At 42.3% G+C, this 19220-nt stretch overlaps 1 protein-coding gene across 1 annotated transcript; it reads right to left on the reverse strand.

Annotated features, from left to right (window-relative positions):
- Positions 1-310: 310 nt before the first annotated feature.
- MRPL3 (mitochondrial ribosomal protein L3) lies at positions 311-18366 on the reverse strand. The gene is made up of 10 exons (XM_028749922.2): positions 18245-18366; positions 14503-14684; positions 13173-13264; positions 12201-12299; positions 7446-7545; positions 6768-6828; positions 4244-4352; positions 3704-3781; positions 3024-3101; positions 311-759 (listed from the first exon to the last, which is right to left on the reverse strand). The coding sequence occupies exons 1-10, from the start codon at positions 18313-18315 to the stop codon at positions 610-612; spliced, it is 1020 nt and encodes a 339-aa protein (XP_028605755.1). The 5' UTR covers positions 18316-18366; the 3' UTR covers positions 311-609.
- Positions 18367-19220: the final 854 nt, after the last annotated feature.

Consider the following 19220-nt stretch of genomic DNA (forward strand, 5'->3'; position numbering starts at 1 on the left):
CACCATATATACTTCAGTCTGAACTGGGAGAAATTGCAAAGAAATTCTTTATCCCTCTTATTCATTGCACCCTTGTTGTTCAATATGCGAAGATCCCTGGCTTTGTTTATGTAGATGTATGTGAACAGCAGACACTGGATCTGCCTTCTCTGTGGGTTTCCCTTCAGCAACTCTCGACAGCCGATGCCAATACAGATGTGCCATTAAAAAAAGTGACTTGTCTTGCTGGCTGTCAGATCTGCTGTAGTAGGGACAGCAATTAACAACAGCCAATTTTCTGCTGAGGAAAGGAAAAAACCAGACACACGTATCTGTTTCATAACATGATAGAGGTAAATATACACTAAATATAAACACACACATGTATTATCAGTTTGGAAGGTTTTGAGTTATTTTTTGAAAGTGTCAATCAGCCGTGTCACTGTTTCTTTGCTTATCATCCTTTGACATCTGTTGCGATGAAGAAAACTCTTAACAAAAATTGTTGTCCAGAGTCATGTGGGCAGCTTGGTGCCAGATGATACTTATTCGGGGGAAGATTTTCCTGCTTTGCGTCTTCGGACCAATATTTTTGATGGGAAGCCTGGCTGCACCTCAGGATGTCAATAGTTAAGTGAATGTTATGGAGGGCTCAGTGAACTGAAAAATGTCCTCATCAAACAACTCATCAGACAGCTGCTCTTCGCCATCAGCGAAATAAGTTGGGAATGGTAAATTCTTGCTGTCATCTTTGTAAGCTGGTAGAGCCGAATCCTTGACCTAAAACACAACAAGCGCAAGAGGGGTTGATAATGAGAGGTGGGCAAAAATTCACTTAGGATTCAAAACACAAAGCTATTGCTCAGAGCACCAGTTGGACTAACTAGATAAGGAAAGTGTAATGTGAGATGAGAACTTGGGAGGAAAGAAGCTTGTCATTAGACATAATGTGACAGAGAGGACAACAAAAGAAAGATCGGAGAGGTAGTTGTAGAGATGTGAAAGCCTGGGGGGAAAACCTTGGAGTGGGGGCAAAACCATTTTTTCATCATTTTTCCTCCTAATAGAAAAAAAAGAATTTTTTGAGAGCACAGAAGAAAAAAAGCCTCCTATGAAACATTTCATCTTTTATACTGAGCTAAATACTTAAGATTGTTTTAAGACAACCTATAGCATTAAAGAATGACACTCAAATGATCTGCGGTCATCTGCAAATGCGGCCACTTCACTGCTCTTCACGGATGATTCATGAGCAGCTTTAGAACATAGATCCTTATATGGATGACCAGAGAACTCCCACTTCTCAGTTTCCCCCACTGTGAGAAGTGTCCATTTATTACTATACTCTGCTTCCTGTTCTATAACTGGATATCAACCCATAAGACGAGCTCATCTCATGGTTATTAAATTAATGTGCTCCAGAGGCATGAGCACATACAACAGTCTCTCTCTTGCTGTCCTTTAGGAGACAATTGGGGGAAACACCGATGCGTGGGTGCCTTGTAGGGTCTTTTATTTGTTGTGTGTCACGGGGGGGGGGGGGAATTAGCCTGGTTATCCTTTGGATAAATGAATCTGGGGAGGGGCTCAGCTTTCCCACAATGTGTTTAATCGTGAAATGGTCAGCCTGGCTACAAGCACAAATGTTACCAATTCCTTTGATTTAATATCTGCATTAATGTCAACCAAAATAGATAATAAAGTATTGACAAAATGTGTGTATGTATGCCAACACCATCAGTATTTCCAGGTAGTCACGCACAAAGATACTCGTTTTGCCATGCTCCTTGTTCTTTCTAAATTACAGCTTTATCTTTAAAAAAATTAAAAAATAAAACAACAAACTAAAAAAGATCACACAGCAGGTATGTGTTTAGAAATGGGGCATAGGTATTCAACTGTTTAAAATGGGTTTTGGGTCACGGTTTTGCAAAACAGTAAATTAATGCCTTGTAGAAGCCTAGGGAAATGTACATACAAGACACTGTGCTAGTGACAGCAGAGGTCTCAAGTTTGAACAGCTACAGCTCAGCAGAACATAATCCGCAAAAATTGCTTGAGCATGTAGCAAGCTTAATGCTTAGAAGTAGGGTGAAGTCACAGACCACTTTGCAGTTTAGCAGAGCTCCAGGCTGAATCAGTACTTTGCATGAACAGTAACAAGATGCAAGACACTTACGTAGCAAAAAAAAGTACCTTTTCCCAAAGTGAGCAAGACTGGAATCTTTTTGCCTCAGTAAAAATGTTAGATATCAAAGGGCTAGGGAGACTGAATGCTGCAAGACTTCTTTGCTCTCAACTGCTCCTAGGCTAAGGGTCATGGAGGAAAAAGCACCCTGCAAAGAGTGAAGAAACTGTCCCACGTGAGTTTGTGTGTCCACCATTTCCCAATCCTATGGCTTACATTAATTTCCTTGTTTTAATTAGAAAACGTGCTTTAGATTTTTTTTGGGGGGGGGGAATATGCCCCAATTACATTCTGAGCATAGTCAAAATTATATGCACCACAATTTCCCGTCAAATTAGGTTACAACAGCCAGAGGCAGCACAGTCTGCAATGAAGTCCAGCATTTCCATACCATATATCCTACATGATGAGCTCAGGTGAAGCTCCTAGTAGGAAAGATAGATGAAAAAACTCAGCCTTTGGCATGAGTGATCATGATGAAAATTGAACATAACAAACTGTAGGACAGGAGCAAAATGGCACACTATTCTTCTGTGACAGCTTTCAATGCTTGCCAGTATCCATTCACAATGTAAGGAAGTTTTTTTTGCAATTTAAAAAGAGTTCTTTGCCCAACCTGACACTTTCCAGATGTTCTGGACTACAACATCCATCACCTCTAGCCAGTATGGCCACTTGTCGGGAATGATGGGAACTGGAGTCCAAAACATCTGGAAGGCACCAGCTTGGGAAACAAAGCACAACACATTGATGCACATGGCACAAGGTGGAAGAAACAATAAAATCAAGGCTGACCAAAGCAGTCATTGAATGCACTGTGTTGGCACATTATCCAACAGTTCGAAGCCAAACTTACCTTTACTAAACAGTTTTTATGACCCGGAACACAACCGTGTACATAAATGATATTGTGCTTCACACTGATCCGCCACACCTGAAAGATTAAAACGACCAAATTGAAACCAAAACATTCTGTGGTGGTTTTAAAAATTACTTGCTGTGCTAACTGCAGTGTTTTTCTGCAGACTTTCATATCTTCTGGGGGAAAGAAAATACAGCTCCACATCCTCTTTACATAGCAACAGAACAGCACCATCAGCATTCCCAGACCAACTGTGCCTCACTTGTCAAGCAGGCCAGGCTGCACTGAGTACTGAAGAGGCACTTTGGTACTTTGACTTGCGCCTCGACAGTGGCAGGGTCACCACCTCCGGTGATTTCAAGTCCCCTTTCCCCAGCTCCATCAGTGGCTAGTGCAGGTCAGGGAAGTCCTCTTTCTCCCCCTGCCCTGAAGCAATGCTGTTGTCAGCAGGCAAGCAAGAGGGAGAGTGGGAGGAAAGGCCATTATTCCACCTCCATGCTAACAGCAGTGTCCGTCTCCTCATGGCTTTGTGAGTTTTGATACTTTGATACTTAAGAAGAAAACGTGATGTTTGCTATTACGTGAGGGTGATTATGCACTAGGAAGGTACTTTATCAAAGGGGCAAAAATAAAGGACACGCACCTCACCTTTATTGCACATTCATAAGCCTCACCTTTAGTCCCACCGTTGTTCTGAAGACGTTTCCCATCCGCCCTGGCATTTTCTTTCCCTTGAAAACCCTTGCAACCTTCTGTCTCAAAAATATGAAATACAAGTTAGGCATCGACCATGGAAGTGCTTTTATATGGCATGTGAACAAGAGTAAAATAAGATAAAAAACCAAAGCAGGTATTGTGTTAACAACATGCCATAAGTACTACTTAAAAAACACATCTTGACACCTATGCACATTTACTTCTAAGTTTTATTGACTTGTGTCACGCTCACTATGTAGGATCCCAATAAACTCTTCAACGTAGAGAGCTCATTGTTTAATGAAATGTCTACATTCACTGGAAGAAACTTTTTCTAAACACTTGTCTTTTTGTAATGACAAAGTCATAGTAACTCAGTTAGGGGAGTTTTTAATGTGTGACATTTTGATGTATTTTTAATCTTTGTTGGAAGCCGCCCAGAGTGGCTGGGGAAACCCAGCCAGATGGGCGGGGTACAAATAATAAATTATTATAATATTTTTATTAAAAATACTTACGCTATTGGAAATGGCTCCAGGTCGCCTGTGTGTTTTAGTCTGGCCATGGGAAGCAGGCTGACCTTTAAAACCCCATCTTCTCATGACTCCTTGGAAGCCTTTGCCAAGCCTAAAGCAGATAAGTCAAATCAGTTTTGAAATAACCCACTTGAAAAAGGTAATTTCCCCAATATATGGATTGCCGTTTCAGTACAAGGCACTTATAGAATGCTGTTCAAAAATGCCTCTGTATGGCAGATAGAGAGGCGCATGCATCCTTTGCAGACTTTCCTGGGAGTAAGTCACCCTTGCAAAGAAGCCTCCTCTTGCCACAAAGATACAAGATTGCAGGCAGATGGCAGAGGACGGATGGGAAGCTGCAATTTTATGCTGTGTGTGGAGGAGGGAACTCCTTTCTCCATCAGTCCACTTGGTTTCAATGCTTCATGAAGAAGGAACAGAGTGCTTCCTCTCTCCTTAGCCAGCTCACTCTCCCACCTGCATTTAACTCCTGGCCACCTATGACAACCAGACTAGTGCTTAAATACAAAGTTGATGTAAGCCACATAGAACAAGACTTGCTTGCAATGTTAAAGCATGGAATCTACTTCAGGAGGATCCCGCATGCAAGTCCCAGTAGGCCAGATCACCTTTTGCAGCTTCCCAGTGAAGTAGAAGCAGAACCACAATAGAACAGCGTCCACGGTCCTATAAATCAGCTTGAAAGGGTATCTTAGTGGATGATACTGAAAGCCACTGAAGGGTCTCAACAGAATCAAAGGGTCCACACACTGCTATTGTGCAGCAGATGTCAACCAGTGATCAACAAATGAAACTCATCTCTCCAAAATCTAAGGCAGGCCTCGATCAAACCTTTGCCAGCATGACCAATGATCAGGGATGATAAGGAGTTGAAGGCATCACGTAGACTACCCCTGGCCTGGGAACTTGAATTTTCTACAATGGAGTTAAGATCAGAACAGATGCAGGATGGTTTCGGAAAGGAGTATTTTGCAAAAGAAAAATGTGATAGTGGGCCATTGAGGATTCCAAACCTTCCAACTGAAAAACTCTTTAACTACCCAGACTAAGCAATATACTAGGTTGGAAGCAGACTAAATTAGATTCTAGTCCCACAGGTCTCAATGGGACAGGTTAGATATAAATAACTTAAATTCAACTTTTACATGGTAGTAAAGTGTAACAAACAATCTCAATTGATTTAATCTTAATCCAACCCATTGTTTATAGAGTATGTACTCCTTTCTCCCAAGATGGGTGCAATTAATAAAATTATGTTGCCAAAACGACATTTTCTTGAGCATAAATCAATTTGCTTTAGAGGTATAGGAAATACTCAAATACAGAAAAAAGGCAAAGTTGCCTATAAAACATGGTAATTTCTTTAGTTGTCAGCATAATTACCCATCATTACAGAAATATCTTATGTACATATTTCAACAGCATTTGTTTTAAGCAAAGTAGAACAGCACAAACATGTTTATTTAACCTGCAATTTTCAGACTGCTGCTCAATGGTCTATTAAGACAGAAGGTATGCAGCTGCATTTGGGCTTTAGAATTAAAAAATGATCACTTCTGCAAGTTAGCAGAAAGCAGTTTTCAATAGGTTATACCATATAAGGCATTGTCTTTCAAGAGCTTCTTGTATGGAAAACGTTAAGGACTTTCAACACAATCATATGCAGGTTTATTCAGAAGTAAATTCCAGTTCCTGTTCTTAATTTAATTTATTACTTATTCACTTTAAGGTCCCAGGGAGCGTGATAACAATTTAACATATAACATTCAAATAGTTTGTTGTTTTGTTTTTGTTTTTTAAAAAATACAATTACAAAAATTATTGAGAGTCCTGGAAATAGACTTTTCAGCATTCAACAAAAACTATAATGAAATTGCCAGAGGAAGAAGGTAGTCGAGTTTTGAAATGTTTGATTTACTGTTAAACTACTACTGAAATGTATATAAATGAAAATAATAAATAAAATTATTATTTTTTAAAGAGGAATGTTTCCTTGCAAGAGATTCACGAACTGAAGGAAGCAAACTTCAAAGAAGACAGCTCTGTCAACTTTAATCAACCGGCGTAATCCCTGGTGTCATAAGACCAAGTGTCCACTTAAACATTTCATCTGGATGGTCTGTTTTTATTTCATTCTTGCTTTTAAAAGAAATACCATGAATTATCCTCACAGCCAAAAATAGTCCTTTCCAAGGGATAAAAATCGAAAAGCAATTTCATCACAACCAATTGTGTGTGTTTGTGTGCAGCCACACTCAGGGAGCATTTTTTCTTTTTCTGCCTGATTCAGGCACAAGCTCCAAGTATACCACAAAAGAAAAATTCCAGTGGCTTTGGAAAACATTTCCCTCATTTTATTTTATTTTTCTGGCTTATTAATGCTTTTTAAAAAAATATTTTCTTGTAAATCATTTTGTACATTCGCCGTCAAAGTCTAATAACTATCTAAAATAAAGTGGTTAAAAACATCCTAGCGCATAAACAGCTACAGGAGGAAACTTACGTTTTTGCAGTGACATCCACATATTGTCCAGGACGGAAGTGAGCAGCATATAGGGGAGTACCTGGTGGGGAAGGAAGGTAATCAAGTTAAGCCTATTATCATTATTATTTGTTTGGACAAAGTCTTAACAACAACAACAATTTATTATTTATACCCCGCCCATCTGGCTGAGTTTCCCCAGCCACTCTGGGCGGCTCCCAATCGAGTCTTAAAAACAATACAGCATTAAATATTAAAAACTTCCCTAAACAGGGCTGCCTTCAGATGTTTTAATAATAATAATCGGGCATTTTTGGAGCGCTGCGATGGGCCCAGAGTGATCCATGTCATGCAATGGTGAAGGATGCGATTTTTAGCAATTCCCTTTGTTCCTGCAGGGGGAGGCATCAAAAATGGCCTCCCTCCCTGTTCCCCTGATTGGAACACCCTCCACAAAACAAAACAAAACTATCTTTATCTCTAAGAAAGCTTTTAAAAAAGGTAGCAGCCATTTCAGATAACATGACTTTCTGTGTGGGAAATGTATGGTTATAATATTGGACTTTTTACATACATAGGATTTGCTCCATTTTACCACAGGACTTCAAAACATTGTCAGCTCTGCACAATGGCTCTGATCTACCAAGAGAAAATATTGTGCAAAATTATATTCTTCATTCTTCATTCTGCATAGATTACCTGGCTTAATGAGGGCATTCTCAGAAACTCTAAACGTTGAAATCTTCTCCTTTGGCGGGATGCCAACGGTTCTGCACAACTCCATCATAGCTCTCCCTTTCTGTAAGAAACACAACCGGTAACAATGAGAGAAATATTAAGAAATTAGATTGAAAATCCTCGAACGCTTCAAACAATTTAAAATATATGCTAATTGTGTGGTTTTAAGGACTTGCTTCTTGATAAAATTTAGAGAGTCTTTGTCTCATAATTGTATCACAATGTGTGATCCTATACACATCTGCTCAAAATCTTTAGTTTTAAAGAAGTGGTTGTTATTTATTATTAAAATAAATTTATTTTTTATTTTATTACAATGCATAATCAAGCATAGGAAAAAAATCACAAAAAGAAACTGGAGCTCAGGATGGCAGATATGTTCTCCAGTTTTCTGCCCCATTTTATCCTCACAAAAACTGTGAATTAGGTTAGGAGACACACTGGTTAGCCCAAGGTCAGCCAATGAGCTTTAAGGCTGTGGGGATTTCAAACCAGGTTTCCCTTGTCTAAATCCACCTTTTATTAACTACACAAGACAAATGTGGCCTTGTTTAGTAATACAGGAATGCCTCTGTGACAGCCTTAGGCTTGTGTGCTATCCACTCCCCCCAGTGCAGCCACAAGGAGTTTGGAAAGCTTTTGCTTCCTTTTTCAACTAAACACAGCTTAGTATTCTGTCTGATCCCAGACAGGCTGTGCTTATGCTAAACAATGTCTTAGTAAAACGCAGCAACTTCAAAGCCTAGTTTATGAAGGTAGCTATAGTTGAGATTAACTATAATTTAGGGCATTAAAACCGTGGCTAGAAACCAAATTTTGAAAAGTGTGTGATTATAATATGGAGACTTTTCAAATAATAACCTAATACCACAAAGTTTTACATGAAGAATAATATTTAAAAATTTGCCGAAGCGTAAAGGTTCAATAAAGCATGGACAACCGCAGAGCCAGAATGAAAATGGTGAAAGAACGAAGTCTTGCAAGTTTTTAATTTTAATTCACCATACTAGAGTCTATAATCTTTAGCACAAGGATACTTCATTATTAACCAAACACATAGGAAGCATAGTTTATAAGTGGTTTATAGTGGATTAATTCGGAAATTGCCCTTGAGTCTCTCTCTCTCTCAACCTATCAACTAAACAGAAATAAAATGAATGAAAACTGAAAATGCAAGAGGCCGTATTGCAGAGTTTTGTGCTTTAAATGGATTCCCCTAGAAAGCAATTTACATGACTGACAGGAGCGACACACTTGGATAATCACCATCTGTCAGGTGGTCAGTGTTGTAGAAGTTATCTGCAGTTTTCCTTTTCCCCAATGAAAGTGCCTTCCTGAACTTTCAGAGGAGTTCAAAGGACAATTTTAAGGTTATACAGCAGCAAACACTTGCCCCACCTGAAAACGCCCCCTGCTTATCATTTTGTGTGCAAACTGCATAAAATTGATAAACCTTTATAATACTGTTTTATAGACGAAGGTTAAAATACTTCTTAGTGTCACCTTCCTGAGATTCTCTCTCTCACACACAAATGACTGCTATAAAAATAATTAAAATCCAGTCCTAAGAACACGTCATTACAGTAAGCTCCACGATGGTCACTGGAACTTATTTTCAAACAATGCATTTAGGATAGGAGTGTTGAGTTTCTACAATAAAACATAGCTAATTTCTTAGTCAATCCTTTGAAAACTATTATATTTAGATAGCAAATGTATTTGTCATTGGTGCAACAACTTTAAAACATGTAAAAAATTATCCTACACACATATATACATTAAAAGAATTTATAACCAGTATCTATGGATGCTCTTTTAGAGCAGCAAGTAAAAATAAGGGGAAAGGTCTGAATGAAGATATAATAAACTCTTAGTAGAATTAAAATAAATACAGTGGTACCTCCGGTTACGAATGGGATCCGTTCCGGAGGCCCGGCCACATCCCGAAAACTTCGTAACCAGAAGTGCCCTTTTGCGCAAGCACTTGGCACAATTGAGCGCTTCTGTGCATGTGTGCAGCGTGCAGAGCGCTTCTGCGCATGTGCACACGGCGAAACCCAGAAGTATACACTTCTGGGGTTGCCGCATTAGCAACCTGAGAATTATGTTACCCGAAGGTGCACTGTAATAACAATTAAAGAAATGAAAAGATAGCCACTAGATGCAAAAGCTTTTTAGGTTGTCTCCACTTATCTGAGTCCAGCTTTCTATAATATCTAACACAAGAAAGAACATTTCATCAAGACATTTGACAGGCTCAGGCAATCCTTTCAATTTCTGGAATTATTTTATTGACTATATTAAGTGTACTTAAAAATGACAGGATGCTTTAACTTATGTGTGCAGTTCACAAACATGTAAGATTTACCCAATGAGCTAGGGCATGAAACATCTATGTCCCAGTTATACTATAAACTTAGATGCACTTAGCTTTTGTAAATTTAAAGGCACAGTTTATCTCTAGCTCTTGCAACAAGCAGCTGGATGCTCTAGGCATCAAAGGCATCTCCCTGCAGGAATATATCTCCTGCACATTCAGGCATTTCCAGAAGCTGTTACAGGACAGCAGTTTAGAATCTTCTGCCCACAATAAATTATTGATCTTTCAGGGGAGATACAGTGAAATGCCAATATCTGCAAGAGGCAGAGTTTTGATTCTGTATTGTAGAGCATGCTGAATGGGGATGATAGATCACAAATTATACATTGTGAGACTGGGTATGGCTGGCTGTTGCTGTTTCCTCTGAGTACCAGTTAATCAAATATACTACAGTATACACATACTCTATGATTGCACACATATTATTTGAAAATTAATTAACTCATTTCCAAGTTAAGGCCTTGTGAGGCTTTAACCCATCTCATAATAACACACACACACAAAACAACCATTGTTGTTGAAACTTTTTACATCAATAATAAGATGGAAATTAACTTTCTATAAAACAAAAGCATTTAGTTCTGTTTACAAATTGGAGCAAGTTTACACCTGAAGAGCTGAAGGTTTATTTCCACATATGCCCATTTTCAAAAGAATCAATGGACACTAAAGAGATCTATAAAACCTAGATATTGATTAAACTAGAGATTCAAATTTGTAAATGAGAACAGTTGCTAAAAATGAGGCAAAAAAAAAGCTTAATAAAAATTAACAGAAAATATGGTAGATCTACAAGTCATAACAAGCTACCGTCGGTTCAGTCACCACCTTTGGGCCAGAGTGTAAAAGACCCCACACCACCTGGAAAAGCTTTGCCGGATGCCACCAAGAAGACACAACGGGGGAAGAAAAGTAAGCCTTCTTTGCTGCCTTCACTGCTACTAGGTACTGCCTGTGCCGTGTGCCCCTTACCTGGCCTGTTCCACCTGCCAAACCATATCCTCCTACCCTGAACCACAGTGATTGGGAGCCTCCTTGCTCTCCAGCCCCTCCCCTCCCAGACACACCTCCCCTCCCTCAATAAAAACAAACTACAACAATAACTAAAACCCCACACGAATTAAAAACAGTGGAAACAATGAATGGTTCCATACATGGTCTGTGTCTCACTACAGATGCTCTAGACTGGTACAAATCTGCTGGAATAGTTATTTACGTCCATCGTGTATGTTTTGGTATAAAGGGTGACTTGGCTTTTTTCCCCACAGGAAGGTAGCATGCTTGCTTTCTTAAACAGGAAAGAAAAATTATTAAAAGGAGGTTGAACAGGGTGGGGGGAAATTCTTTCCCCTCCACCTTTGGTAGTCCCCCACCCTCAAGCTAATAATAATAATGATGATGATGATGATGCCTCCCTAGAAACCAAAGCCTTCTGTCTCAATTAGCCCTGTGTTTCTGTCCAAGGATAAATGGGAAAGAAGCTGTGTAGGAGCTAAAAAGCCAAGGCCTGCACATGCACACACGTGTGGGAAGAAAAGGAAGCAGAGAATTGGAGAATACATAGTACACCTAAATGAAGGGGGAAATGTTGCAATCAGGAGGGGAGAGGCCAGAAGGAGGACATGCTGTGCCTCCTCTTTAAGCAGCACCCAGCAGGACTGAATCCTCCACTCGCCTCAACAATGTGGGTATTCCTTTAGGTATTCAGGCCTGAAGACATTAAGGGATTTACAGGTCAGCACCAACACTTTTAATTGTGCTCGGAAATGGAAATCTTTTAGGAACAGTGTTATATGGTCTCAGCAGCCACTCACAGCCATCAGTCTGGCAGCCGCATTCTGGATTAGTTGTAGTTTCCTTCAAAGGCAGTCCCACATTAAGCACGTTGTGGTAGTCCAAGTGGAAGATAACCAGAGCATGTACCACTCTGGCGAGACAGGGCACAGGCTGGGAGGGTCTCAGCCGGTATAGCAGATGGGGCTGGTAGACAACCTTGACATAGAATTGACCTGTGCCTCCATGGACAGCTGAGAGTCCATAATGACTCCCAGGTTGCACACTTGGCCCTTTAGGGGCACAGTTACCCCATTTGGGACCAGGGAATCCCCCTCCCCGTCCCCCATGCAAAAATCCCCTGCCTTCAGAGAATGGTAAAGAATAGGGAGAAATCACATTTTCAAGAAATGACAGCAAACAGTGATGCGTGCGAGCATTTTTTTAAAAATAAAAAAAGCAGACTTTTAAATATAGAGGCACACCACACACCAAAATGCACTCTATAGAGGAAGTTGATGAAAACTGATACTCTATCAAAAAAAGCAACACAGTAGACTTACATAAAACTGTGAAACATTTCTTCCTCCAACAAGCAGAAAGGGATCTTTTCCGCCCATTTCTTCCTTCGGTATATGCTTTAATACATGGCAGTCTCTAACCTTCAAGGAAAAAGAGCCAACACAGAATGGCAAAAGTAATCTCAAAACCCGTATACATATTTTGTTGAATTATAACATCCTCATCACCATTTGTTTATTAGAGTCAACAGACCAAAAATGTATCCAAACTACACCAAAATCTTACAAATATATAAAGTGTAACATCATTATATAAATCATCTAATAGGGATTTGCTAATTCAACCTCAGGTAAGCACTTGGAAATAACCCTTCCAGCTTCAAGTGCTTAATTTCCTGCTTATACAAACAACAATGAACAAGTAGTCAGATGCTGTACACAGTGCAGTACTGCAACCTTTAACCTTTATAAAGGGGAATTGAAAGTCAGCGTTTATTTTTAGAATTTATACCCAACCTTTTGCCATGAATGGCCTCAAGGTAGCTAGCAACATAGTAAAATATAATTTTAAAACCAACAAGATAAAGATACAGCACAGCCAACAGTTTAGAAGAATAAACATGAATAAGGACACTTTTCTATAATGTCCAGTTCCGGAGAACTGCATTAACTGCTGATGTGCACTTGTATCTGTTGGTAATCTCAGGTTATTGTTCATGGGGTGAGAGGGACAGGAGGCAACCAGGTCTGTTTCTTAAGCCATATTTTGTGTCTGGCTCCACCTCAATACTTATTTTGCATCCAGCTCTGATTATTGGACTTCAGAGTTCTAGCAAAACCAAACAAGAGCCAAAACAGGGGAGGAAGGGGCAAGGAAGTTCCATTGTGCCGCTACAACTAACGGAGCTGTTTAGTTAGGATAGTGCCCAGATCCTAAATATGCAATCTAGAAGACAGGCTGCATGTTATTTTCTTCAACCTATCATGGTTTTTAGAGACTAATATTTGCCTTACCTGAAGTAATGTGACAGGCACTCTTTCACCTTTCTTGGTCCACAATGGCATCATCCCCAACTTTACTGCAATAAGTCCAACTCTTTTGGAACCTGTGTTTAAAAGTGAAAGCAGTCCCTTTAACTATTTTGCTCCATACAGGCGAGCACATGGAATTTCTTCAAATGTGTGTAGTGGCTGGTGAAAGAGGGACAGAGCATCCTGCTTCCATATTGACTACAAAGGAAGAACTCCTCCCCCCATTTGCTTACTAGCCTGCTTTGTAGCCTGCTTTTACTAGCTCTGACTCATAAGAGGAGCCCATCATAGGAGTAAAAAGCAAACAAATATTTATTTTTGCATACAGGCTATGTATTTTTGGCAGCTTTGTACCAAAGCCGAGTGAATGAAAGGGACCACGGTTGCAACTTAATATTAAATGACATTTTGCAAGTGTTTCCTAATTGTGGTCCACAGACCACCAGTGGTCTACAAGCTTCATTCAGGTGATTCATGGCATGCCTGTGAAAAATGATGGGAGCGTCAGCCACAAAGGGCAAGAGCAGTGGCTGAGCCATCATTCTTAGAACCTGGCATTCTGCCCAGAAGGCAGATGGGATGGACTGGAAGTGGCAGGGCAGGGAGATGTCCACGAAGAAAAAGTTCTGGGAATCTAAGTGTGGACAACACCTGAAAAACAAAGGGTTCAATCAAATCCACTGGAGACCCAATGCCTGAGTACAGAGGGATCCCTTTGTGGCATGACAGAGCCCTTTCCCCTGTGTTATGCACATGCAGGTATTCACACAGGCACCACAACAGGGAACAAAAGGATTGTGCATGTATTCCATATTCCCAGCCAGTATAGATTCATTTAGTCAGGGACTACAGATTTGGAACATGTGGTCCTTGGGGGTGGGGGAATGAAAAAAGAAAAGACTAGCTGGAATAATAATAATAATAATAATAATAATAATAATAATAATAATAATAATTTTATTATTTATACCCCGCCCATCTGGTTGGGTTTCCCCAACCACTCTGAGAGGCTTACAGCACATATAAAAACATAGTAAAACATGAAACATTAAAAACTTCCTGATACAGGGCTGCCTAATAATAATAATTGATAGTAACTTCCCAATTCTCATAATGGCCTGGCATGCTGAATGTTTACACACATGCACTGAGTGCAAGGGAAAATAACTCTTACGTCCTACATGTGCTGCTTCCTTAAGGACTAGAATCCAGCTCACTGATTTTAAAAGCATTTGTGTTTTAAGGAATCCAAATACAGGCTCAAGTACTGGACATAGTTTTGCTTTTGCTTCCCAACCTATCATATACAAACCTGGCTCCCATGGATGCAAAGGCCAGGGTTCATCTTTTAGTGGACAGAGTTTACTGGCTGTTTGAGCTTTGAATTCTTCCGCTGTATACTTCTTAAGGAACTCGAAATTCTCTTTTGAAAGGTGCTCATCCCACCATGTGGAATTGTCAGTAATGTGCCTAGCTGTGACACACCACAGACCACTATCAAACAGAAGATAAAAATGGTTTAGAAAACGAGATATGCACAATTGCCTTTCCCACTTCTCAGTTCTGATACCCAGTTATCTTCAAGGTATTGCCAAGCATAAATACAGGTAGGCAAGAATAATAATCCCAGACTGGCAAACACCTGCAGCACATGCCCCAAAAGCAAGGACAGGAAGAGAAGGGATCTGATGACTACTATAACAGTTTAAAAGATTCGAACTAAAGAGTTGATTATCAATGTTGAAGGCTCTGGTTGAGATGCCAAACACAGAATTACAAAGCATGTTGAGAGGTCTTGGCAAATAATCATGCTCTCCAGAACATTACATTAACATGTTTCACAAGCACATTAAAGGACAGAAGGAAGGGAGTTAACCAGAATTTTTGCATGTCTTATAAGCCCTTTTATGTTAAAACTTTCCAAAGCATGTGGGCTGTGACCCAACCGACATTGCAGAAATGGAAGAATGAAGTGCATTACCCTAACTGTTGTAGGCTGATAATGAAATTGTAAGAAAGGCAGAAAGAATTGCTGATGGGAACATATTTAGTAAATTGGCAAATGGGAAAGCAGCAGACTTACAAAAATATTCAAGGTTCCTTGGAGAGTATTATGCAGCCAATATAATAAGCTAAATCTATGGTGCAATTTCAAGGAGAAACACTGCTTTATTAAGGTGGACAGACAGGTTCACTTTACCTGAGGCAGCAGGTTATACTGTAATAGTTGAAGAAGCCTCTTATGTGAAGTGTCCAACTCTACCCCACTCACCTACAGTTGCCAGAACAATACCTGTTCATTGGCTAACAGAGAAAATGGTCCCAGGCTTAGGGCCATACAAGCAAACCAATGTAGTTGCAAAACACCAACTGATACAATAGCATACATCTTAAGAGTTCCCTTCACACATCACAATTTAACCAAGGAAGGGAATAAAACACGGGTTTCAAAATAAGTACCGTATTTTTCACTCCATAGGGCGCACCGGACCATAGGGCGCACCTAGTTTTCAGGGGGGAAAATAAAGGAAAAAAAATTATTCCCCCCCAGCCCCAAAGATCCATCCCACTGGCTGTCTTGGCTTCCTCTTTAGCCACGCACAACCTCTCCAGCCGGGAGAGGCTGTGCGCGGCTTCGTTTTTAGCCGCGGGGCTGGGGCGGGGGAAGCCCGAGCTTCCCCTGACCCCAGAACAGGTCTGGGAGCGGAGGCAAGGTTGCGCAGCCTTGCCGCCGCTCCCGAAGCTTGCGGGCTGGGGGAGCGCTCTGAAGGTTTGCAGATAGCTGCTTGAAGCCCAGGGAGTTGGCACTGCGCTCCCCGGGCTTCAGGCTGCAATCCGCAAGCCTTCGGAGCCTGGCGGGAACACAGCGAAAGCCTGCATTCGCTCCATAGGACGCGCACACACATTTCCCATTCATTTTTGGAGGGGAAAAAGTGCGCCCTATAGAGCGAAAAATACGGTATATGCTAGGCCTGGGTGATACATTGATATATACAGGACCAGTATGTGGGGGCAGACCACAATGACAGCTTCACCCAGTGGTATACCACTCTTGAGTCCCTCTGCCTCTAGTGCCCAGTGTCCTGAGGGAGAAACAAACTAGCTGAGAGCTGAAAGCAGAGGGACTCAAGTAGCGGCGGTTTCACCTGTGATATACCAATGTTGAAACCACCATCACACTCTGCCCTGGCAGAGGGAGAATCAAGATGAATTGGCGAGGTCCCGATACAGCCTTTTCCTTCCTTCGCTTCTTTAAACTGCTTGGGCTGAGGAGAACGCTGCTGCCCTTGCCTCAGCCAAGTAGTTTTATGGAGCCCCTGACCCGATACCGGCTTGCACAAGCCAGCGGCAGGATGGGGGTCCGTTAAAGTGCTCCCCCTCCCCAACCGAGAGAGCCCCAAGCCCGCTGTTGCTTGCATGCGAGTAGGATCCGGCTGCTCTCAGCTGTGAAGCAGGAAGCCCCCGCTTCCCAGCTGAGAGATCCCTGCCCCCCGCCCCTGCTTGCACTGCTTGTGAGTGACAGGGGACTTGGGGCTGGCTCCGCTGGGGGCAGGAGCATTTCTGCCCCCCAGCTGAGCAGCAGGCTGGAGCCAGCTATATTGGCCACAGCCCACGAGGTTCTGGGGTGAAAGCATCTCAGCTTCCACAATGAGAGCTGTGGCAGTTTCACACAGCATCTCGCCAGTTGGGGCCAACACAGCTTTTTTCAACATCACACTATATCGCCAAAGCGCAATGTTTGGCTGGCGCTACACCGCGATGCAAAAACTCAGCATCGCCCAACTCTAGTACTGTATATGTTGCCATAAGAGACTTGTTTACGTGTCAGGCTCCTGAAAATCGGTCTGGTTCCCTGCTAGTAATAATAATCAAAATATTATTATTTGTACTATGCCCACCTGATTGGGTCACCCCAGCTACCCAGGGCAGTTTCCAACAAATATAAAAACACAGTGAAACTACTGAAAACCTCCCTATACAGAGCTGCTTTCAGACGTCTAAAAGTTGTACAGCTATTTATCTCCTTGATATCTGATGGGAGGGCCTTCCACAGGGTGGTCACCACTACTGAGAAGTCTCTCTGCCTGGTTCCCTGTAACCTCACTTCTCACAGTACAGTGACATATATCCTTATTCATATACTGTACAGTTTTTTTCCCTTTCTCCCTCGCCCCAGTAAAACAAAGCAACCACAAAGGCACAGAGTATGGGGCAAGAGAAGAATATCAACCCTACAGCATAGACATGCGGTGGTTGTGGGATGAAACCACCTTTCGATGCCCTGTCCACAACTTAGAAAAGTAGAACACCACAAATTACTACAGGTGCACACCTTTCCTCTCCCCCTCCCCAACACGATGGGGGAAAAAAACAATATGCAGTTTGGGAAAGTGAGTTTCAAGCAGTGTTTCGAAACTCCCATTGTCCTAGGCGCATTTTGCGACAGGGCATTTCATTGGCGCAAGCTGTATCTGAGCTCCTGCGCCTAAGATTTCAGATTAAAACTACAGAGTGGAAGGAAAGGAGGACCTTTTTCTGCTTCCCTACTTCCAGCTCCTCTCTGAAGACTGGAGAAGAGACCCTCTTAGGAATATTAGGGGGGTGGGCAGGGAAAGGACTGGACCATGTGAAAAAAGGAACACAATATTTTAGCTGCAGTTCGTTCATTTTCAAATTTGTTATATATAAAAAAGGCGCGCCTAGACAGTCGACCATAACCCAGGTTCCAAGCGCCCTTTAACTCCCAGCTTTCTTATCTCAAGTTTCCAACACTGGTTCCAAAAAGCTTCAACGAAACTCTCCACATTTCCCCTTGCTGCGTTTTACAGGCAGAAACCCAACAGGTAAAGCTTGGGTTCCACACACCCCCCCCCCAACCCGAGTCGTTCGGAGAGGCGAGCCCGCCTTCACCTGTCGAACTTCTGCCTGAGGGAACGGGAGCCCCTTATTTGGGGTCACGGGGTGTGGGTGGGTGCCTGTGAGGGGGAAACCAGCGCCCGGCGACGGTTGAGAGCGGGCGCGAGCGCACGACCCCCCCCCCCCCGCCCACGTACCCGCTCCGTATCCCTGCTCCCGAAGCCAGCAGCCGCGAGCCCAACCGACACAGCAGCCCCACGCGCGACATCACGCCCGCCGCTTTCCTCGACGGGGAGTCCGGTGGAAACTCCCCCCCCCCCCACACCTTTCCGCCTGACGCGCTCTAGAAACTTAAGTTCCGGCTACACTTGGTTCCTACCAGCCCCGCGCCGGCGCAGAAGGAAGCGGAGCTTTTTTTTTAACCTCGAGGCACAGGCAGGCTAAGAAGGGGCGTTGCCTTTTCCCCAAACGGACGCCCCGCCTACGTCATGATATATATTTACATGAACCATAGACAAAACGGCGCCGGAGGGAAGCGGCTGCTTTTGACTTTGGCGGGAAACGGGGCTGCGCCACCTGCTGGCGGGATGCCGCCGTTGCAGGGGCAAATGGCTGCAGATTTATCCCGGGATTCCCATCCGGGCATAAGAGGAGTTTGAGTCATCTTTTTTTAACCAAACGAAAAAGCCTCCTAGGCGTTGGTGGCCTCAAGTGCAATCCTAAAAGCAGTTCTCCTTGTCCCCCAAGGATGGTGCTGTTTGGAGGCTGTTGCTGTGCCTCCGCCCCAACAAGTGAGCAACCCAAACTGGAATTCAGGAGGGGATGAACCTAAAGCAGAGGAGCAACAAACCCCTTCACCCCTAGAAAATATTCACTTATATATTCATGAGTATGGATATCCTGTTTTGTAGCCTCAATAGGCTCTCAAAGTGTTTTACAGCAGATTCCCACAATGTACCATCAGGAATAGAAATAACATGGTGTCCGTCTGATGCCAGGAATTTACAGACACCATCTCCATTGTTGTTGTTTTTTACTGGTGTCCTCCTCTGGCCACTACCTCATAAACCAACAGTGCCCACTGCGGACCTAAGAATTTCACCCAGGCAAAGAAGCTTGACCAAATATGCCCCATACACCTTTTAAGTCCTGAATAACTAGAATAGGTTGGTG

The sequence above is a fragment of the Podarcis muralis genome, chromosome 12 (genome assembly GCF_964188315.1).
Source record: "Podarcis muralis chromosome 12, rPodMur119.hap1.1, whole genome shotgun sequence".
Classification (NCBI taxonomy): Eukaryota; Metazoa; Chordata; class Lepidosauria; order Squamata; family Lacertidae; genus Podarcis; species Podarcis muralis.

Coding starts and splice junctions, on each gene's coding strand:
- MRPL3 (XM_028749922.2), bottom strand. CDS start 18,315: ATGTCGCGCGTGGGGCTGCTGTGTCGGTTGGGCTCGCGGCTGCTGGCT. Junction 7,546..12,200: donor GAAATGTTTCACAGTTTTAT/GTAAGTCTACTG, acceptor TGTTTCTTACAG/AAAGGGAGAGCTATGATGGA. Junction 760..3,023: donor ATAAAAACTGTTTAGTAAAG/GTAAGTTTGGCT, acceptor GTTGTGTTTTAG/GTCAAGGATTCGGCTCTACC.